Genomic DNA, 24,112 nt, shown 5'->3' with positions numbered 1-24,112 from the left:
CAGACAGCATATTGAACTTGAGGAGCGCCACCACAGAGTAGCAGCAGCATGTTAGGGATGAGGTAAGCACTTTGTTCATGATGGTGTTAGTAGATTTTCTTGTTAGTGTGGGGCTATGTTAAGACACATGGCACGCAGCCGAGAAAGGAAAGGCAATCAGCAGGTAAAAGAGATGATTATTTGAGTTTGACTCCAGCCAGGAAGGTGGAGATGTGGTAAACAGCTGAGTTTATAGAGTCACTTTGGCTATGGTTTGACTGGAAGGGGTGGCTGACATTGATGGCGCAAAGATCGAAAGCCTGTTGAAGACTTGACTCTCTAGGATTGGGACATGGGCATGATGAAGGCACACAATGGAGTATGAGGCTGATGTTTTTTATGAGTTGGGGATAACTAGGGCTGCTGTAAAGAAAGAAGGTTATACATTGACACCTATGAGTAACGACTGGTTAAGGAGTTGGTGTCAAGGTTTAGGCAAAGTTTTTTAAGCAAGGAGAAGTGTCTTCTGATTCCTGGAGCAAAAGATTCTGAGGGCGACAGGTCTATCCGGGATAAATCTACCTGGGACCGGAGGCTGATACAGTAATGCATGTTTTACAGGGTTACCCCCAGGCAGATCATTCTGAAAGCATGGCTTTGACAGATTTCACCTGAGCACTTTTGCTTTCCCTGGCACTTGTTAATAAAGGCCAGTATCACTTTTACTGTGGTATGTTTTTCACTCATATAGAACAGCTGAACCGAACATCACGATTCTTGCAATTGCAACAGTCACAGAGATCTGAAAACTTGGTTAAGTGACTTCTGCAGTTCGTAGTTCATGTGAGAGGTGAACTATCTTGTGGAATGTTAAAATAGGAAATGCGCATTGGGATCTCTGCAGCTTTAGATGAATCCCTTTCCGCCTCCTCCAAGCCTGAGGTCCAACCATGCCTTCAGAGATGGAATCCACAGGCAGTTCAGTGGCACCTTAATTACAGACTTGTTCCTCCCAACTCTCCAACAGACACTCTCCCTGTGGATTGTCACAGTGTATCTGGTGTGCATATGTGTGTGTTCTTATAGGGTGAACCTAGTCTAAAGGAGGCAGAGCGCTGTACTAGGGCCAAGACAAGCCTAACATCAGCGAGCGATGGGAGCTAGCATGTGCACTGTTGGTGCTTTGTGATGTAGTGTACAATGCCATGATGTACTCTGTGACACTCACAATAATACATCCCAATGAAGTATGTCTATGCTGTACTATAACAATTCAAAATAGTTTACATTCCAGGCAACTAAGCGTGCTAACCCAAGTAAGCATAACATTCTTTGACACAAACCAGTAACTTAAAAATCCTCTCTAGAAGTCTGAATGGGAAAGCAGAGCTTTGAGAGCTATCGTCCCTTATCCCATTACATTATCTGCTTCCTTTGCAGACCTTCAGTTATCAAACCTTAAGCGCCTAGGTGCCCATTGGCTCATTTTGCACCTTAGATAACTCTTAGATTGGAGCAAAGTACCGGTTCTGCCAAATATACTCTGGCATTGCCTATTAACTTAATCAATAGGATTGGCAAGTACATCTCCATATTGATAAATTCTATTTTTCATCACTCTCCTCCACCACCATGTTTTCCTCTCTTTAATAGCCATGAAGTTGAAAGGGTGTCTCATACAGCTTTCATTAGTGTATAAAAACACCTTCTGTGAAGCTTGGTGGTCTTCTTTGGGGGAAAAAAACTATGGATACAAGGCAAAGAGAAACATGTGGTGAGCTAACAATGACACAACTTAAAACAGTGCCTAATTAAACATAATATTAATAATAATACATAAAAAATGAGCACAGAGGCCCTAGGTTTTTCTTAGGAACCTGCCGCTGGTGCTGTTGATACCAGGATTGCCAAATGCCAAGGCTGTCTATTCTTGATTCTACCTTCTGCCTCTTTCTTCCATCACCCTGTACTTCTTCTTTATTTATCTTACGATTTCAGGCTCCTTCTTATCCCTTATTTCGGCCTTTATCCCTGTTTTCCTTTCTCTTCGTCCTTCTCTCTCCCTTTACTGCCTTACGCTCTCCTCCTCCGTTTCAAAGTTTGATAATAAAAAATAAGTCCTAGTCCCCAAAACTGAGTGCTGGTGTGTGTCCACAACCAACAGCCACAGGTGTAAATTAAGTACTGTACCCAAAACTTCGAAGCGCTTACCAGCTCTCTTATAAGTGAAAGGTGCTAAGCGTTTGTTTGAAAAAAGAAACAACAAGAATCATCAGTGTATAAAAAATTGTCTAAAAATGATGTTATATTGGTGACCCTCAGGTTTTTCAAACAAATCACAAAGCATGCTGGGATGTGTAGTTTCACATTCCCCATACCTAGTGTAAGATTACTGCTTCAGCAAGAGATGCGAGCAGACACAAGGCACCTAAATCAATTCATTTTAAACACTTGGATGATAATACAAAGTTTCCCTTAACGTCTTCCTCTTGACATGGTGTCAATTTGACAAACATGCACATATTTAGGAATCTCTAGAAAAGGGAATTGACAGAATGTTGTTAGCAAAAAAAAGGACTGATAGGCATGTTATACCCGAAACATCGCTTACAAAAATATCGCTCCATTGGAGTTCTATTGTTTTTTTTTATGTTAAATTATATTTCTGTCAGACAATATGTTTTGCTAACAATATACTTACATAGATCAATGGAAAGTTATTGGTAATTCATTCATCCATGCTTCCACCAAACCTTTCTTTTAAACTAAAGCAAGGCGCACGTTCATACAGTTTTTCACTCCTTTGTTAGCGCCCAGGTGGCGGCGTTGTTGAGTGAGAAGAGGCAAAATGAGTATATGTGAAGCACAGTCTTAGTGACTAAAGTGTTGGTTCAGGGGGACAAGTGTTGTGACCTTATGCTAATATTTAGTATTTTGTGTATGAGACTGACATTGAGCCGAACATTGTATAATTGTCTTTGGTATTGTGTGTGTGTATATGTGCATATGTACATGCAGAGATGGTTTTTATATAGATACCCAACATTGTTCAGGCATCCCTCGGCGCTGTAAATGCATTCTGTGGACCCTGTTCCTCGGTGCTGGCTGTTGGACTGCAGAAATCACTTAACATTTAAAAATGTAACAGCTAAAAACTTGCAAGTTGCCCAGTCTTGATTTTATTTTCTTCAAAAACCATGTAAAGCTATAAAACATTAAAGACAACTGTAAAGTTCCGTCATACTTCCACAGATACTTGCTCATTCACCAACTGGCGCCAGACTCGGGTGCTCTGACTGTGTGAGAGTATATTCTTTAAATACATACATTCATAGTCTTTCTTCACTTATAGTTGTGGTGTTTGTTTTCATAGCTTGTGACAAAGCCAGCAAATACACTTCATGCAATCATTCGCCCACAAAAAAATGCACACGAATCCACGGTGACAGTTTGATAATGGTGTATTGGCGTGGCCTACTGTCATTCCTGCTATAAATAACCCTATCACATTTTTCTTTGATATTCAGTAAAACTTCTATGGAATGTGCTTATTTGTTTGGAAACGATCTCTTCATCTTGCTGTGGGTCAGCAACACAGATGTGTAAAAATAGAAGCATGTTTAACCTCTCTGCTGCAAGGATTTGAGTTAGGGTGCCAGGAACTGCTTTTAAGGAAAAAAAGTAATGGCGTAAGGCTAAGATGGATACATGGCAGAGATGTGTGACAGCAGCACTGCCCTGCTGCTGCCACAATTAACCTGGCAAAGCTTGGAAGATCAGCACAAGACACAGAGTAAACTTTGGAAGAGCAATATTTATATGTCACATTCGTGATAGCTTTAATTTTGAAATAACTTCCGGGTCAGTATCTCTTGAAATCCTCTCTTCAGCAGTAGAAATAAGCAAAGCTAACTTTAACTTAAGTTGGGCATGATATTGTTCGGGGGGGGGGGAGTATTGTAATTATATTTTGCAGGCAGATCTCTTCAGCATGTTACTGTACTGTATTGGAAAATCCTCTAAATAAAAACTTTTTTGAAATAAAAAAAAATGATTGTGTCTTCAATAAAGCACGGGAAGGGCATTACATTCATACGGTTTTTAATACCTACCGGAGTGAACCATTTTGTACAAAACACACTCAAAGTCGGGCTCAGCTGAAAATAACCCTATATTTACACACTTTTAGTCATGACCACCTCTTTTAATCTTTGGATCCCAGCTGTGTTGTACAATTTATCTTCAGTTCTGACTATACACTGTGTTCACACCAAATGGCCTCAAGAGGCACTTCTTTGCACCATGCAAGCACCCAGCAGTATTACTTAATATGAATTATGTAAGTATCTCAATGGGTGGCACTTTGAGACTCAAGCCCTCTTGATACAGTTTCTTTTAGAACACTGCGATGTAAATATGAATTTAAATGAAAAGCGAAAAGATATTTCAGAGTAAAGAATGAATTATTCTTTCGAACCTTTTTTAATAAAATTTAGATATGCAAAATGTTTCTTTGAAATTACAGACCAGGGGCCATATGTATCAACAAACTATTTTGCAATTCCTAAATAGCGATTTTTAAGGAATCGCTATTTAGGAATTGCAAAATGGTATGTATGAAAAAAATCGCTATTTTTTAGCGATTCCTTAATCTTCCTTATTTGCGAATTCACATTTTGCGATTTCACAATTAAGGAATTATTTCCAATGCATTCCTATGGGCCAGGAGGCCCATAGGAATGATTGCGAAATAATTCTCAAATTGCGAATTCGCAATTTGCTAATCGCAATTTGAGAATTATTTCAAGGGTGCAGGGGTGTCTCAAAGACACCCTGCTGCACCCCTGAAATTTACATGTGTGTGCATATGGCGCACATACATGCCCTATGGGCATGTGTGTGCATCACATGCCACCTTACAAAATGCCAAAATATGCATTTTGTGAAGAATGCGCAAGTTACCATCAACTAAAAGTTGTTGGTAATTTGCGAATTCTTAACCATAATTCGCTAGCCAACAATGCTACATACATAGCATTTAAGGAATCGCTAAATTGCGATTCCCTAAATGCAATGGCAAAATAAGGAATCACACAACTTTGCAATTCCTTATTTTGGGAATGTTTCATACATTCCAAAACATGCAAAACGGCCGTTTGCGAGTCGCAAAGGCCGAAATTCTGCGAATTTCGGCCTTTACGATTCAAAAACGGCTTGATACAAATGGCCCAAAATCCCTTGACTAACCACATCAATTTGGGATTTTAAAGCCATCTAGGCCAACTTTTCAGATTTTAATACCCGAAAGTGGCAATCTGCATACTTCCCAATATTTGGAAGGAAGAAGGAGGGAGATTTCGAAAAATAAATCGGGGTAATTTATTTGGTGATTGACTTGTACTGAAATAGAGGCACTTTTAGGTGTGACACGGCTAAAAGAAACCCATTTTAGCTTTAAGAATCTGGAGTCTCCGGTTTGATTCGGGTATGTTAGCATGTATGATTCAATAAGCGAACAGTAACTTTTGTAGTGTACCAGGAAGTGTTTTGCCCTCCAGGTTTAGCATTTTTATCAACTTTCATCTGGTTGCTTTTTAAATAAAATTGGTGTTGAAATCTGCAAATTTTACAGATTTGGTGGATTATGTGATATGATTGGTGGATCCAGAATTATGTAGAAAATACTTGAGGATTGCATATTTACAGCAACCTGTGTCATATTATGTACTGAAATTAGCAATATCACACTAGCTTCCATGGCAATGGCGAGTAATATTACGAATCAGATTTAGTTTTTGCTTTTCTGCTATTAGAGTACTTGAGAAGTTTTCTAATGTGTATTTTGGTACCGTATCAGAAGTACTGTTTAGTTCTACAATCCATCGCTGTATGAGTCGACATTGAATACACAATACTTTTTAGAGCATCGGTTTTTAACCTTTTGACTTTCGTGGACTCAGTATTGGAAGCCAGTGCCCCCCCTCCCCCACCTAAGCAATTTCTATGATTTGAACCTCAAAATAATACGCAAAAATATATTACCAGGTATACACCAAACTAATGATCAAATATTGGAATCGTTTTTTTAATTCACAGTCAAATATAGAAAAGGTTTTCACATTTTTAATTTTACTTTTTTATTTTTATATATTTTCTAAATTCTAATGTATTATTTTATTTTGTTAAGCAGTTGTGGACACCCTGTGTAGGCCTTGTGGACCCCTAGGTGTCCTTGGACCACAGGCTACGAGCAATTGGTGAAGGGCATCAGGATAATAAGTGAAATGTCTTTGGCGCATTAATAGTGAAGGCTGGTGATTAGGGGAACGCAAGCTCCTCCTTGTGTCTTACTCTCAAAAAGTTGGGCTCTTTGGCAAAGCAATTCTTTGACCAATCAATATTATATGAACTCATTGGCTTAAAGATCTGATTCATATAGGAAGTTGTTGCCAGGCTGCTCAGAGAATTTTGTCTTGGGTGTTAGCATATTAGCCTGAAGGGAAGCCGTGACATGGATTCCCTTTAGAATTTTGTGAAAATGGAACAGTAATAGACTTTTTGAAATGAGTAGCTAAGAACATCTCACATGCAAGGCTAACAGGGTCATTTACACGTATGTGCTTGCATAAAATTGGGCTCAAATGTTTTTTGCACCCGTTTTTACACCAGTGCTTACTAGTAGCACGAATTGCACTCCTTTATTTGCTCATGCCCAATCCCACCGGCCGGTGTTTGCCATGCAATTTACAACACAACCGATAATACTACACGTGGGATGGGTGCAATGTGTTATTCCCCATTTTAGGTCTCCATTAGGTTGTATTAACTGCGGGAATAAAAAGAGCAAATGCTGTTTGAGCGATTGTCTTTTTGTGCCATTGTTTACTGGGTCAGTTTGATTAAATCCATAAGTATCCCGGGAGCCCTGTGTCTTCATTCTCAAGCCAGAATAAGGTTGGTTTCCATGCAATGCACTCTACGGAAAGAGAAAGATCCAATACCTATTATACTTTTACTCCTGTTTACTGCTGTTAGTCTAGTCCATGTTTATATCTGTTCTGTGCAGTAGGCAGCTCCACACTTCAAGATCCATGTGTGCAGCTGTTTCTGTGTCGTGTTTATCATCTGTGCCTTCTTCAGGTCTCTGTGATTGACCTAACTGGATGCTTTTTCTGTGGCAGGCACCCGCTCTTCCCCTTGTTGGCCCTGGTCTTCGAGAAGTGTGAACTGGCGACATGCTCCCCTCGGGACAACTCAGGATCCTACCCTGGGGGAGACGTGTGCTCCTCAGACTCCTTCAACGAGGACATAGCAGTCTTTGCAAAGCAGGTCAGTGCAATGGGGGGGATCAAGGTTGGGGTCCTCAAGTAACTGTTGAATAAGTACTACAGAGGGGGCTTTCGAGGATAATATCAATGGCCTCTAAAAGTCAGAGTTTTGCGCATCTACAGTGAGTTACCAGTGCTCTCAAATTAGACCTCCTGTATGGAGCAGCATAGTGGAGGGGTTTCATGGTGTTTAAGTTGAGGTCTTACTTAAACAATGGGAGGCAGCCAATGCGGGTGATCTGAGAGCAGGCAATGCACGGACAGGTTGATCCCGGCCGAGACCTCCAATGCAAGTGGAGGTCAGAGTGAGATTGTGGATGTCACCTTATAATGCCCAGAAGAGTTAAGTGAGAGACCTACACAATTTAAGGAACACACGGAAGGAAAGAACAGGTAAGGTGGACTCTCACTAAAAGCATGGGTGTCAATTTGGGACAGCGACTGGTAGCATCTCCTGCTCTTGACTTGCCCAATGGCACTCTTGGGAAGGTCTTTCCTAGACCTGGCCTGAGGGCCTACAAAAGTAGTGGCAGGGAGATAATGTAAATAGGACCCTAAGAGACTGTTCATTAAGTAATTTTCACTCCATTTCCTTTTTCTAGCTCTTTAGCAACAAATAAAAGACTGTTGTAAGCTATGAGTGTGCTAATGGGTCAGCCCTATGATGTCACCAAGGCTCAATGGGTGTGTGAACTCACTTCCACCACCCATAGCCATTTATTGTGAAGTCCACATTCATGTCAGGGAGCATTGGTGAATAATGTTGGACCGGGGGCCTCGCCTTAGCGCCAAGAAGCAGGCACTCTGGGTCCAGTTGAAACCCCTCCCCCGCCACAAGCTTTCCATTAAGCATGCTCTCTTCTGTTCCTCCTCTCAAACCGAAAAGGGGCCAAGAACCATAATCAATATCTGTAATCAGCCATTGATAAGCCATTATCGGAGTGTTATGCCGGTCCCCGGGGAGGTGTTCCTGTTGATAACTGAAGCCTGCATGTCCTGCAGATGTATAGATTTATGCTTTGTGGCTGAGAGAGCGGCCTTCTCTCCGAATCGAATCGCACTCAGGGGCTTTCCAGAGCCAGTCATAAGAGAAAGCTTTTTCTCTGTTGCTATAATTATATTAATACAACGTTTTAAAGTGGGCTGGCTTGCGTTTGACGCAGATGGAAAATTAAACTGGTGAGGCGGATGGGAAGGTCTGCACAAGCACAAAATGTAAGGTTTAAGTTAAAAAATGGCATTCAAAAACTGAGAAGAGGTGGTCTTGGATGACTTATTTTCCACCAGTTAGGTTGCTGGGAACATGAGGGTCAAAGGTCATTACGTTCATACTGCTGCTATGCTATGCATTTGACGTCTCTCTCTGTGTATTTGCTTCTAGGTCAGGACAGAAAAACCTTTATTTTCCTCCAATCCAGAGCTGGATAATTTGGTGAGTAACTGTTATCCAAACCTTTCCACAGTATATAGCAGACGCTAAGGTTAGCAGATTACTCCATGTCACCTGCAACACTACATTCCAGTCCTGTGTTCCTTCAACAAACCATTGTCAACTTAAGTTCAACTGATCATCTACTTTGAACCAGGACTACACCTCCCAGCATGCATCGGGATGTCAAATGAATGCCTAGGGCGTGTTCATAACGTCGATGGCAGCATGGGTTCCTTAGGCAGTTATCTATGTTCTACCTTCTTGCATTTGGCCGGAAATGAAACCGCTGTCTTACTAGACTAATGGGTGCCACATAGTCCTTTGTAATACTGGACACCTTCAGTCAGTATTGCCTTCCTAGACAACAGTACTTTTTCAATTCTGACACTTTCGGGCTCACACTTTTAATGGAAGACATGAAGCCTTAAGTCCCAGAATGCAAAGTGCTGTTGGGTTAAAAGCCAGGATTGGCTTTGGATGGTTTGATTGATGTGTCAACAGCTGGCACCTACAAAGAAACAGCCACCTACTTGTAGGAATCAACACAGCTTAGCACCATGTATGGAATGCAGAGCCGTGCTTTTCAAATCAGAGTAGATGTGGCGTTATGGCCTGCATTGCAGAATTCAATGCTGGTGGGAACCAAGTTTTATTCTCGGGGTTGGCGTCAACATCCTGTGATTCTTGGCAAATCACTTCATCTCCCTGTGCCTACAATCCAGCGCCTTGAGACCCTCACAGGTGATTTGCAGCGCTTTACAAATTCTCAATGTATTTATTAAAATGACGGTACTAACTACAGTTGCCTGCATTCTATGTTCAGTGAGAGAGAAAAAAGCCGGGACATACATCACACATGACAAATGGCCTGGGTCCCATTAGTGGAAAGGAAATATTATTAGCCTTACTGGTCACCGAATTTTCAGGCATTAACTGTTGTTAATTGCCCTTGCCTTCATTAACTCGGCCCATAATTGTAGGACTCAGCTTGCCTTTTGCAGTGGGGTTTAGCTGCGGTTAATGCTGAGTAGTGTCCAGCAAGCCATAATTCACAACATATTACCTGTAAAACCATGGGAAAGTGTTCAGTGTTTTAGGGGTTTCCTAGTGTTGTGTCCAAGGGGGGTTTAAAGTTCTCCATGTGCCGTTCCCTGGGTTTGCCTTCAATTATGTTTTAAGGCCCCGACAAAGCCTGCAAGGAACCCCCAAAGAGGTGACCTTTTTAACATGAGAAAAAGTGTTCGGGATTTAGGAATGTTCTGGGTACAACTGTAAAGTTTGCAAATTCCTTGGAATCGGCCGAGATGGCCCCTTTTTTTTCCACTTTCCGAGCAGACATAAACTGCTGTCTATACATTTTTTCACTGATTGGAAACATCAGTATGGGAATAATATCCCCCCTCATCCTCCATGAAAAGCAGTGCAGTGCAGTGCCACGCGAGCTGTACGCCATCACCATCTAACAAAACATGAACGCCTCCACTGTGACCCCTTACAAAACAGCACCCCGTGCCAGAGGAGTTATCTGGTGCTGTTTTTCTTTTAAATATATTTATTGTGTCTATTGTCAGTGTTTGATCTGATTTCAATTCCAGGACTCTTGCCCTATATTTGAGAAAACAAATGCATGTTGGGGATTGGGTGCAAATCACGTCATGCTGTATATAATAATCAATCAATCAATCAATCAATCGGGGTTGGTAAAGTGCAGCTACTCACCCGCGAGGGTCTCAAGGCGCTGGGAGGAAAGGGGAGGGCAGCTCCGTTGAGTACTGGGGTCATCCGAAGAGCCAGATCTTGAGGTCCTTCCTGACCTGGAGCAGTGTGGGGACCTGACGGAGGTGTAGGGGGATATATATATATATATATATATATATATATATATATATATATATATATATATATATATATATATATATATATATATATATATATATATATATATATCCACAAACGCTGCGCTAATATATATATATATATATATATATATATATATATATATTAGCGCAGCCAAAGCAAACTCTGCCACAAACAACGTTTGAAATGTTTGCAGAAAGTGAGCTGATTTCTGTACATCCACAGATGCCCTATGGCCGAAGTGTCCAACGTAGGTTCAGGAGGGCAACAACCATTCCAGATTTTCAAAATACCTCTTAAGATACATTTACATACCATCAATGTTAATGGTGCAAACTGCAATTGTAAATTGTATTTATACAGAGCTTCCTACCCCTGTCGAGGCGTTAAAGCACTTAATTTATATAGTTGCTGTCAATATGTTCTTAGTCCTTATGCTGCGCATTATTCTGCTATCTAATAGATGGTTATGTGGCATGAATGCAGAATTCCTGGGCCTATGTTGGGCATCCTTGCCTATACATTTCTCTTCATGCCACTTCATGGGATTTTATATACTGAGTGTCTCCTGTGTTCAACAGTGCATTTGCCAAATCCTTGTCGACATGCACCTAGCACAAACACAGGGTGCGTGAGCACAAAAAAATGCCTTTATTGAGAGGACTGTTATTTTTGCCTGATTCTGGTAAAATTACAGAAATATTATATCCTGTCTTCAAAATAAGTGCCCAAATTATAACTTATATATATCAAGGCTTGTAAAGAATTTTGAAACTGATTCTATATTATAAGATTCCATGAATACATTTCTCCATGTCTGTAAGGTTGTGACGCCTGAGTCATTTTAGGGTAATTAGAAGGTACACATCTGTTAATCAACACAACATTATGCCTTATCTATCGTGGTAGACTTATCACCTGAAAGGAGTTGTAGAAACATCTAAAAGCTTATTTCCCTACAGACACGCAATGCATGTAAACCAAGTGCTATAGAGGGAATTATATGCCGTTAATGAGTTTTCTGAGCATTTTTGAAAACTCCTATGCTTTGCGGTTCCAAGTTTTAATTATTTTGGTAATAATATCTCTGTAAATTTCTGTGTGGAAAAAACACATTTCAGAAAAAATATCATAACTTTGTACATTGCAAGTAATCTGCAATAATAAAGCAGAAACAAATAAAGTTATAAACAACAGAGACATGAAAACTTTTTTTTAAATGCTTCTATGTTGAATTCTGTTTACATCTGGATTGCCTAATATTTTGAACTGTATACAAAAGATGGAACAGCATTTCGATGACTATTTACCTTTTTGAGGAGGTAGGCTTTGGTAAAAATCTCATTGCTACACCAAATATTGGAGAAGCAGCACATGTGGGGTGTGGGGAGGAGAGAGCCCAATGGCCAGGAGTCTACATACCTGATACAGAAGGAGGTAAGGGAACACCCACTCCTTCCAGACCTCCTTTTTGGCTCCACTGACTACTGCCAGGCTTAAACGTATGACAGTATCTAAAGTCTTATGACTATAAAGCACAATATGTCAGCTTTGTTATTATCAGTGTAATTGTTTTAACCGCCAAATATTTGTGGAGGTATTCCATAGAATAGATATCTTGGTTCAATTATCAGTGGTACACTACATGGTTCTGAATATTTGTTTGTGTGTGTGTAAGTATATGTATATATGTGTGTGTGCGCGCGCCTGTGTGTGCGCGTGCATGTGTGTATAAATATATTAAACAAATTACATTCTGCTTTAAAAGATCATCTGGATTTATTTGGGTGAATTTTGAATATTATTAAAATAAAGTAATATGAGTTTCCATACACGGTCTTCTTTTGCTATATATTCTGCAAAAGATTGTTTTAAAAATCTCTAGTAGTTTGACATTCTGTATTTTGTCTTAAGGAAATGGTTTCGGAAGAGGTTTTTAGGTAATACTGTTGTTCTTGGAAGTGCAACATGGTGGGGAGGAGGGGAGATGAAGCCACCTTTTCATCAGGGCTAATTCATGTTGCTAGATCAATTCTCTTCTAAAGACTATTTATTTGCATACTCTCGGCGGGTTTCTCATAAGCAGGTATCAGCCCTTCACACGCTCTGCTCCACAACTTCGACATTTTATAAATGTTTATCTTCTTCTTTTTTTTCCAGATGATCCAAGCAATCCAGGTGCTGAGGTTTCATCTCTTGGAGTTGGAAAAGGTAAATATGGCCAATATGTGTTTATACAAGGACATGGATTCTTTGTATTTCAATTATATTCTTCCCCGAACTGAAGTTATCCAAATATTAGACAGGGGAGCGCAGAGCTTAACCTTTCCTATTAAATGCGAATTTAGTGGAAGTGCCAAAAAAAACCTCAAACCACAAATATTTAGAGTCATTTTGCATGAAACGTATGTTAGGGTAATTTAACCAGTCCTAAAAGGGCTTTGTGGGTTATTTTCTTAATTTTACTAGGGAAGCGGAGGGAAGAAGGGGTGGATTGCCTGAAGAACAACAGAGCTCCCTGTTACTTTCCTCCATATACAACCAAAGCTCCAAAGTAAAGACTGCTTTGAAATGGATCAATGTGGCAACAAAACACTTCATTAGCAATTCCACCCTTTCTCTTTTGCTCTCAGTCTCTGCACACTTTTATGTTCTTCAAATGCAATTATAGGTCCTAAATTGAGAACTCTGCATGTATATTTAGGAAAACAGTTTAAGGCCCTAGATTTTTGGGTTGACACTGTGGATGTCTGGGTGAGTGAACAACATGTTTCCACCCTTTGGCTTTCCACTGACAATCTAATGTCTTCTGGGAGTTGTAGACTGGATCTGTTTCCATTGAACTAAGTGGTGTAACAGACCTGATAACAATATGGTGTTCTGACAACATGAAGCTTGGTGGCTGCTCTACCATCATTGTATACTGCAATCCTATGGTGTGCAAGCCATGGGGATGCTGTGAAAGTGATGCACCTAAGGTTTCAGTGAAGTTCCACAGTTCGTCTGGAAAGCTGGGCAACAAACTTCATTTTGTTTGCAACATTTACAAGCTCTTAAACTTTACAAGTGGTTAAAGCTTTCTGCAACAACAACAAAAAGATTCTGGGGAGATTTTTTTTATGTAAAACTTCTTCCATCTAAAAGTGTTTTTGTAGGATTTTCCACAGCAAAACTTCTGTTAGCAGAGTCTTTCCCCCGTTGTTTGATTTTCTTAATTCGAATATTAGTGAACTTCACAAAGATGCAAAACTTAAACACAAAGAAAACATGAAGTTTTGAAGGAAATATATTTGAATTTTTGTCACCCCTTCCTATGATAGATGCACCTGTAGGGGGGATTTGACCCAGCCACAAGAGCTCCATTGCTGTGGCAATGTGCTGACACATAGTATGGTGGTTAGTTGAGTTTTGCTTTTGAGCCTAGTGTTTTAAATGTACCAATCCCAGTATTGGTTTATTTATGTGTGTATGTATGTATTTGTACATGTATGTATTTGTGTATATATAGGTATTTATTTATGTATCTATATATTTAGGAGCTTTATATTGACCTTTGTGTGAAATAGATGAGCATGTGTTGTGTGTGCCATGAATGAGACTCAGACTCTGTACTTCACCCTGCTGCAAATGCCTCCAAGTCACGAAGTCACGCTTATGGGTTATTAAAGGTGTCCATGCATGTATTGCTGGAATAGTGTGCTCAGAGATGCCAATGTGTAGGCAAACTATCCTTTGGGAATCCTGGGGTCTGTAAGATTCTCTCTGTTCGGCCATGGCCCATCTTATAGTGCTGCGAGGCCTCCGGGTAGTTACGCGCTATACAAGTGCAATTTTTCATTTAATTTCATTATATTCATAGCAATGCATGGAACTAATCTCTGTCTGCAATGCCTTAATAATTTCTCCTATCGGCATATCATAATTTGTTTTGGGATAATACAAGAGCTTATGATGCAGTTATAAAGCTCAGTGGGTTCAGTGTCATAAGTATGAGACATATGAGGTTGGTTGCAGCTTCATTTTCTCCCCACGGACCATGATAATGCTATATCTGACTGCAGTCGAAATTGTGAGTGATCATAAATCCTGCTGGCCTACTTTGACAAGTCTTTCTTGGAAGGTGTAGCATTGGGGTAAGAACGTATAAAGTCAACCAGGTAGCTCCAAGGGCATATCAACAGAGGAACATGTAGCCTGTTCCCAGTACAAATAAATATGTGTGCCCTTGAGGATTGACCTGAAAAATAATTTTCTTACATAGGTCGTCAGTAAGGAAAGCAACCTGGTTCCGTCAGGTTGATAGTAGTATTATTACTTACCCATTTACTAAGAGGTCTCGTGTGTTCCTGCAATTCTTTGCAAAGAGGATTGTTTGCATTAGAACTTCAATCTCCTTAACAGTTTGTAAAATTCTTCTTCCCCTCTGGCTCACTATTTCAGCTAACTAGACCACAAAGTGATGTGGACATGTGTAAGCCTGGGTGGAGTTCACAGAGAGTGACAAAAAAAACTCGCCCATGCTACGCGGAGTTCCATGAGCAGCTGAGTGGGTTACCATGTACCGATCGCACAGATTTTTAGTGCTGGGTGTTTGTCCCATGCTGTAAAATCATCACAAATGGCATCTCACATAGTGCAAGAGGGCGCTGCTTCTTTCTGCCATTCGCGTAGAAGTTCTACACGAGCAACAGCTTCCTCAATGTGAACCGAAGGTTTCTTAACGTGAGCGGAAGCGACCATCCGTGACCACCCGCGTTGAGAAATCTCACTGGGAAGTGGTCTAGCATTGAATATACCTCGTTGGCCCTCGTCAACTGACCGTTGGCAAGCGCAAGTGAGCAAACCACTCAGCGGAGTGGAGTTTTTCAGAACTCCACGAGCTCTGCGGAGTGTGAAAAACTCTGCAAACTCTGCGAACGGAGTGGAATTCCCTGCCCAGGCTTAGACATGTGTCCATTATTGCCCCTTTAAGACACATTTGGTCCACGGGATGTAATGATGGTAAAACCGATGATTTTAGAATGGGTGGTCTGTGGAGCACTTAACTAGACCTTGGTTGCAAGACTTAAAGATGATCTACTGGCCAACTATTAACCAATATCCATCATTGGGTGATAATCTCAGAGGCAAGTTCTCCCAGCATGACAGGTGTTTGAATAGTTGTAGTACTGATGCACTGTAGGCATGTACTGCTGCATGTAGGGTCGAACGTACTCAACCCTAGACCTACCACCATTAAGATGTCCCAGTCAAAGAGGAAATATCTTGATTCACAGACAGATTCCCCCACACTCTTTCACCACCCAGGAAAGGGTAGTTGAAGTGCCACTACTATCCCAGCGCAGGTAGTAGGGTAGTCAGTGTGTCATGAGCTCCAGTGAAAGGGAGGAAATGCCCCCTCTGGCTGCTGCTTGAAGTAAGAAATCCAGCAATAATCAGCGTTCAGTGGGCCTCTCAGGCCTCTGGGCCTCGGTGCCATTGCACCTGCTGCACCAATGGAAACCATACCCCTGTGCCTAAGAGAGAGAAGGAAAAGTTGCCCTGCTCTCTCCCTGCCTTGAACCCATTGAATACCCAAATTGAATAGATGCCTGCGCTATGCAGGACTGAGGGTGCTCTTTCGAGAGTCTGTGGGTATCAATCCATAGGTCATTTGAGTTGTTGACTCCGCCCCGTCCCTGCTTGCCAGTGACATCAGATTTTTGTTTCCTCAAATTATGCTGAGAATGGAGACAAGGGAAATAAATTTAAAAAATCCAGTAAGGGAGATGCACTTTCCATTGATTACATAATGAAGTGTCATCATAAAAAAACCAGAGTAAAAAAGTAAATAAGAAATGCTTAAAATAGATGTATAAAACCAAATCCAAAACACCTTTTTATGATTGTCCCTCAGAAAGTGTGCGCATTATGAACACATAACCAGAGCCTTCATTGGAAGACATTTTCAAACATTTATGTAGTACGTACATACTGCTTTCAGCCTCAGGCTTGCAGGGTTGGAGTCATGTAAATAACAGATTATTACCCAAACACAATGATACTCATTGATCTCATAAAGATTAAAGGCTGGCTTGATCCTGCTGGGATCCGAACTCATGACCCTTATGTTTAACTGAGACCTCAGCAGGAGGGGGATTAACCCATCGGGCTATCTTAAGATCAAATACTGCGAGCCCTGGAAGGACCAGTCTCCAACGTGGGTTTTATCTCCCAAAAAATGGAAATATTTAAGAGGGGAACACCGGATTGAAGGGCAACTTTGTCGAGTGGCATCACTACACCCATCTTTCTTCATCAACTTGCAGTTTTATTGCCCGGCCTTTACCAGGTAGATCTGCTGCTTGGCTCAAAGCTAGGGCATATCTGTCTCCACGGCAGTGCCTGGCTTTGGGGGGGCTTTGAGGGGGCCCCACAAAAGGACTTCCCTTTAGAATCTCCCCTGGTTTGATAAGGTAATCAGCCTATTATGGCAACAACAGCCCAGGCGGTTTTTAACCAGATAATCCCCTTGTTAATGTGGTAATTAACCCTTTGATTCCCGCCATCTGCCTGCTGGGACTCAAAGTGATTACTGACAGCAGTATGGGGTAGTTATGTGTGTGGGAGAGAGGGCCTGGAGGCGAAGGCGGGAGGGGGTTCTCTTTGTTAATTTGGGGGCTCTAGGCGAGAAGAAAGGCTCGCGGATTGATACTGTTACATAGTTTGTGAGAAGAAAGGCATAAGAGGCGCAGGGAGGGGCTATCGAGGCCGTGAGAAACGCACCCCTCATCACAGGTACACCGTCCTGCCGAGCCTGACAGAGCGCCCGATAAAGCTCCACCCGGAAGTGAATGCCGGACTTAAAGGTACAAGCAGGCGCCGGCCGGCACGACACAGGAAATAGAAACGTATTTTGCGTAGCTTTAGTTTTATCGCTGAAACCGTGCCTATTAAAGTAACAATGTATCCAAGTTTGTTCTTGGAAAGTTTTATGCATATTGATCAAATGACGGGTCGGTAAAATGGTTGTGTCAAGGGCTATTTGACCTGTCTCAACCTCAAAAGGGGGATTCAGATTTAGTCATGTGATGCCTCCCGATTATGGATGTGCAATTTAAAGCTGAAAGTAGTACAGGGTCTGACAGCCTGGTTATCGAGAGTGGTACAGACACGATTATTGAAAAAAATCTGTTCTTTCTTTATTACATTAACGAGTGTGAGTGTTAATACATTTTAGAAATGTATGGTTAAATCTAAGCCTTAACATTTAGTAGTTAATTACTTCTGGTTATGCCATAACCCCACCTTGGAATATCCCAAATATATGCCTATTTGCTTAGTGGTTGCTCAATGGGAGTGTTATGGGTTTGGCGGTGACCCTAACTGGCCAATTTGAGAGATTTTTAATCCTGAGATTTAACCATAACATTCTTTAATGTAAATGTTGTCAGTGAATGCAAGGCTTTTGTTTGATATCCCTACGCAAAGCCCCAAAAGTAGTGCTATCAATATATTATACTACTCCTCTAAGTGCATAATTATGGTATTTATATGATTCCCTCTGATCTTAAATCATAATCATTGAACTTCGCAGAAGGAATACCTAGTGGTTACAATGTTGTGACCAGAATCAGGGCCGGCTCTTGGCTCACGGAGGCCCTGAGCAGGGAGTGCAGGTAGGGGGCCCGAGGCCGCCAAATCCCTGCCAGGGGCCGCCACGCAAATATGTATCTAAGGATATATATTGGCGTGGCGGCCCCTGGGGTTTGGCAGCCCTGTGCAGGTGCACAGCTTGCACATGCCTTAGGCCGGCCCTGCCAGAATATTGAGAACCAAATGTCGACACGTACGTGTGAATAGATTTTCTATACCTAACTCCACATATATGTGCCCTGATGATATATATGTCTTCAAGGTACGTAGCTGTGGAGATAAGAATAGTAAATATATACCTCTCTTTTTACCTGACTCCTCGATATTTTGGTTTTTGATATTTACTGTGACTCGAAATTCCAGATTACAACAGATGTTTAGTAGAGAGATGGTTTGAATGACTGGGGAGATGTAAAAGATCAATCAGTAGGAGGTTGAGAGAGTTGAAAAACAACCATTCCTGTACCACTTGCCACGGTGTGCTTTACGTTTGCAATGCTGCTGCATAAAATCGTTAGCAGACCACAGTGACGCTACAGTGCGCATGAAGCAGAACTACTCAGAATATATTTTAATTTGTTTTCTTGTTCTTTGAAATCTTTCTTTCTTGCTGAACATTTCTCATTCGCTCCTTTTATTCTTCATTTCATTTACCTCCGCTCCCTTCTCTCTGTTATTTTTTTATTTTCTTGCTCTTCCTTAATCACATTATCTCTTCCTCTGTCCTTCCGCATCCTCTTCTTTTCTGCTTTGCATGCTCACTCAATCCAACCTCCTTCCTTCATTACTCTCTTCCTCCCCCATGTCCCTTCCTCTATTCGTTTGTTCCTGCTTCTCCACCTCTTTTCCTTGCCCTCTTTCCTCCTATTATCCTTCCTTCCATCATTATTCCTTCCATTCCTTCCTAAACTTCCTCCTGTCTTGCACCATCATCATCTTTCTTTCCTTCGCACCCCCTTCTTCTGCTGTCGTTCCCACATCTTCTTCCCCCATCATCTCTGGCTTCACGTCGGCTTCTACAGGTTCACGACTTGTGCGATAACTTCTGCCATCGCTACATCACGTGCTTAAAGGGAAAGATGCCAATCGATCTGGTGATTGACGACCGGGACGGCGGATCCAAGTCTGACCTGGAGGATTTCACAGGCTCCTGCACTAGTCTCTCAGACCAGGTAAGGGGCTATTTCCCTTGTTTACCACCATGGCCACTCTACCGTCAGTTATTCTGCATTGGCATTGTTTATTTTAATTATGTCTCCTGATAATTAATTATTGCTTGGCTATCAGAGGTGGATTCACTAGGAATAGTAAATATACTGTCAATAGAAGATCCTTTAGGGAGAGAAATGGGAATAACTTATTTCAGGAGTATTTTAGACTCCTAAAGCAAACGATGCTGTCTTTGCATGTATTAAATCACTACTGTATGATAGAGAGGCATTGTCTGTACAGTAGCCTAGTGTAATGGCGCCTGCACTGAATGTGGGGTAGAATACAATGCTGTATGCAGAATTATAGCATTAATGTGTATGTGCTTGCTATGTTAAAAAGTCCAATGTATGTTCCACTGCACATTGTACACGTGTCTGAGCCATAGAAGTGGGTGCCAGTGTTTGTGCTGTAGTATAGTCAGGGCCACTTGAATCATCTGGCATTGAAAGTCTAAAGTAAGTGGCATGGTTGGCAAAATTACACAGCAATAAAAAACGCATTATGCGGCATAACGCAGAGCACCTTCTGTTGTTGTATTATTTCACTACTTTGCCTTTTGTCATAGATTAGTAGTGCCCGGGTAAAGTTTTCATTTCGCTTGTACAGTTTAACAACTATGTGTAGCACTAAAACAACGGAAGAGTGACCAGTTACACTTTGCTGAGGGACTGACAATTGTGTGCCATACATTTTTTAAAAACTTTTTTCTGAGTCACTTTAGATCTGTTTGAACTAGAAACACATTTTTGTTTTTAATCTGCAAATTATGCTGCAGGATTATTCTGCAAGTGAGGGAAATCCATGCACATGCCTCAGCTGCTGAATCCCATAATTCCCACGGCATCTGCATAGAGTATCTGTATTTGTGCTGTACAAGGAAACAGCATGGGTGCTGGAGGATAGATATATAATGTCTGCGCAATGGCACACTGGTGACTGCTTCAGGTTTCTAAAGTGATTTCTGCTGTGGATTAAAATGATGATGTCTGATCTGTAGCTCAGACTGGTGTCGTCTGCTGTCTGATACAACTGTGACGTCGGTTAGAGCAGCAATGGCTGTGCTGTAAAACAGAAACATGATATATGTGCTCTGGGACTGCACAGTGATGTCTTCTGTGAGGCACAACAGTGATGTATTTCATGTAATAATAATAATCCATATTTGTAAATTGTGAACATATCACCCTTTTAGGTTTCAAGGCGCTAGGGGCTGTCGGGGAGATTAAGTGAGCTATTGCCCTGAGTCATAGAGGGGCAGATTCAAAGAACTAATCTGAGACCAAATCCTAAACGTACTACTTTTGGTATTCACAAAAGGCATTTAGTAGTAGTAAAGTTAGGATTTATAACTTTACTACTACTAAATGCCTTTTGTGAATACCGAAAAAAGTCGTAAAGTTAGGCTTTTGTCTCAGTTTAGTAGTAGTAAAAGTATGCCTTCTGTGAATACCAAAAGTAGTAAGTTTAGGATTGTGTCTCAGATTACTTTTGTGAATCGGGCTCATGATGCTGAGCTGAGCTGCCGGAGGCGATCGAACCGTGAACCCTGCGCTCTGGATTCAGCAGCTCTGGCTGCTGCGCCACACCTCTCCCTGTACAATATGTACAATATGCAGGCAATGCCTTCTCTAGGGCTGAACATTGGGGTCTGCACTGGTGTGGTTCTGTAGGGCATGATAGCGCTGCCTTTACGTCAAGACTCACTAGTGGTGTCTGCTGCGAGTAGAACCATGCTGTCTAATGTGATGATTATATATGTTTTAGGGCATTAACTATTGATGTCTGCTGCAGGGTCGATCATAGATGTCTACAAGGTAGGATAGCCTATAGTGGGTAGCAAAATTATGTCTGTTTGGCAGGATAGATTGAGGTTATATGTTCCGTGAGATCGGCTAGGGGTAGAATAATGATTCCTGTGTTTTAGGACAGAATGAATGGTGATATCTGTGCTGTTGGATAGAATGTCGGTGTCTGTTGTGTGAAATATGCTAGAGGTGTCTGATGTGTTAAGAACAAGGATTTCGGTACTTTGTGGTTAAATGAGGAGGTCTGTTCTCTGGAGTGGTGTAGTTCTGTCTGTTGTGCGTTGAACAATTATACTTGTGCTGCAGGGAAGAATGGTGAAAAAGTCAGGGCTGTAGGCTTGAATGTCGGTGTCTGTTCTGTGAGATCGGCTAGCAGTGTCTGATGTGGGAAAAACAATGGTGTCTGTACTGTGGTGCCGAATGGGGATGTCTGTACTGTGGAATGATGTAGTGGTGTCTCTTGTGGGTAGAATAATCATTCTTGTACTGCAGGAAAGAATGGCGATATTTGTGCTGTAGGCTGGAATGTTGGTGTCTGTTCTGTGAGATCGGCTACCAGTATCTGATGCGGGAAAAACAATAATGTCTGTACTTTGTGGTTGAAGGAGGTTGGTGAACAACCTTTACAACTAAACTTTTACAACAAACTACCATTACAACGAAATTTTACAACGCAAACTATTACAACGCATAGCGCTTGGGGGCGCTCTAGGATAGGGAATAGGTTTAATGTACTATCCAACACCTTCCCTACTATCCACGGGGACTGGAGTTGGAATAGTAAATTAAACTATTCACTATCCAGCGCCCAAAAGCATTATGCGTTGTAATGGTATGCGTTGTAAAACTTGCGATGTAAAGGTAGGCGTTGTAAAAGTATGTGTTGTAACGTCATACATCCAAGGAGGATGTCTGTTCCGTTGCATGGTGTAGTGCTGTCTCTTGTGGGTAGAACACTTCTTCCTGTACTGTAGGAAAGAATGGAAATGTCTGTGCTGTAGGTACAGAATGGTGATGTTTGTGTACTAGGACAACATGGTGCTGTCTCTGCTGTGGGATACAATGGGGACAGGTGCTCTGCAGGACAGAGCAGTGGTGTATAATGCATGCAGCACAGCGATGTCTGTCCTGTATGACAGAAAGTGATGTCTGTTCTGGAGGGCACAGTCTCAAGTGGAATCCAGCTAGGAGGCCATGGAAAGGATGCTTTTGCTTTAATCCTGCCCTCCATCGCCCTGCTGTGGCGCTCTCTGCTCTCGTGCTCTCTTAAATGACAGCGATTAGCAATTAGGAAATAGAAGATGAAGAAGATGAAGAGCTGAGAAACTGTAAAGATTCTGACCTCTGAGCTCTTGCGGCCTCGGCCGTGGCTGCCAATACCTGGCTCTGGCAGAGAATCATGAATGAATCTGATAAGCCTTTCCGGGAGATGACATCCTTAAGGACAATGGATTTTTAAATAAGATTATTTGTGTTGGCCTTCTTCAATTTGCAGATCAGTGTTCTGGGGGAAAAGTCAACTTATAATAGTAATGTTCGTGAGATAGAGAGAGAGTGATCAGCTCGCTCAGGCTCCTTCCCTCAGTAACCGTGACACTGAAGGGAGAGACCACATAATTCTCAGCGCTCGATTCACTTGGAAGTTGGCTCTCCTGTGCAATGCCTGGCCTGTAAGATCTAAGTAAACTCACATAGAGTACGCTGACTATGGCTTGAGCCTGTAAGATCTGTGCGACCTCAGAGTGAGTACAGCTGACTACGGCCTGAGTCTGTCAGATCTGTGTGACATCAGAGTGAGTACAGCTGACCATGGCCTGAGCCTGTAAGATCTGTGTGGCCTCAGAGTGAGTATGGCTGACTACGGCCTGAGCCTGTAAGTTCTGTGTGACCTCAGAGCGAGTACAGCAGACCATGGCCTGAGCCTGTAAGATCTGTGTGACCTCAGAGTGACAATGGCTGACTACGGCCTGAGCCTGTAAGATCTGGGTGACCACAGAATGAGCATGGCTGACTATGGCCTGGGCCTGTAAGATCTGTGTGACCACAGAATGAGCACGACTGACTAAGGCTTGAGCCTGTAAGACCTGTGTGACCTGAGTGAATACAGCTGACTATGGCCAGAGCCTGTAAGATCTGTGTGACCACAGAGTGAGAACTGCTCATTATGGCCTGAGCGTGTATCATTGCTGTGACCTCAGATTTAGTACAGCTGAATATGGACTGAACTTGTAAGACCTGTGAGACCGTGGAGTGAACACTTCCTGTTACTGTGATTCAATCCTGTGAGATCTATGTAAACTTAGAGTGAGAACTCCTGACATAGCCTGAGACTATCGGTGTAATCTCTGCGAAAGTATTGCTGATCATGGGGTGATCCTATAAGATCTGTCTAACCTCATAATGAGAACTGCTGACAAGGGTGGGAGATGGTGAAGTATTTGTTGCCTCAGAACCAGTACTATTGACTTCGGCCTCAGCCTATAAGACGCGTGTAACCTCACAGCAAGCACTGATGCCTGCTATGAAAGTCTGTTATATTTACGTGTTTTTAACATATTGTGAAATCCCTAAGCCTGGGGTTCAGCTGCCTCAGGCCTCTGCATAGAAGATCTGGGTGACCCTAAGGGTAAATCTGTTGATTATGGCCAGAATTAGTAAGATAAGAGTGACCTAAAGGATGGGTTTGCTGGGTGTGACCGAAGCTTGCATCCTAATGGTTAGCACGGATTTGTGAGGTCTAAGCATAATGCAATCTATATGTTTCCCAAAGAATAAGTCTGTTGTGTGATACCTGATCCTACACAGTCTCTGTTTCCCAGGGTGCAGTGAAGCTGTGTGAGGCCTACGACTGTCCAACCTATATA

At 41.8% G+C, this 24,112-nt stretch overlaps 1 protein-coding gene across 4 annotated transcripts in view; it reads left to right on the top strand.

Moving 5' to 3' along the window:
- LOC144781980 (homeobox protein meis3) overlaps nt 1–24,112 on the top strand; it is a 123,020-nt gene that overhangs the window by 22,708 nt on the left and 76,200 nt on the right. For all 4 annotated transcript variants that reach the window (XM_078661079.1, XM_078661078.1, XM_078661081.1 and 1 more), the window contains exons 3-6: nt 7,161–7,308; nt 8,689–8,739; nt 12,757–12,807; nt 19,254–19,403. In XM_078661079.1, the coding sequence (XP_078517205.1) occupies nt 7,161–7,308; nt 8,689–8,739; nt 12,757–12,807; nt 19,254–19,403 (400 nt within the window). The remainder of the gene's footprint in view (nt 1–7,160; nt 7,309–8,688; nt 8,740–12,756; nt 12,808–19,253; nt 19,404–24,112) is intronic.

The sequence above is a fragment of the Lissotriton helveticus genome, chromosome 9 (genome assembly GCF_964261635.1).
Source record: "Lissotriton helveticus chromosome 9, aLisHel1.1, whole genome shotgun sequence".
Classification (NCBI taxonomy): domain Eukaryota; kingdom Metazoa; phylum Chordata; class Amphibia; order Caudata; family Salamandridae; genus Lissotriton; species Lissotriton helveticus.
The sequence above is the reverse complement of the archived record's forward strand: the minus strand, read 5'-3'. Positions and strand labels throughout refer to the sequence as shown.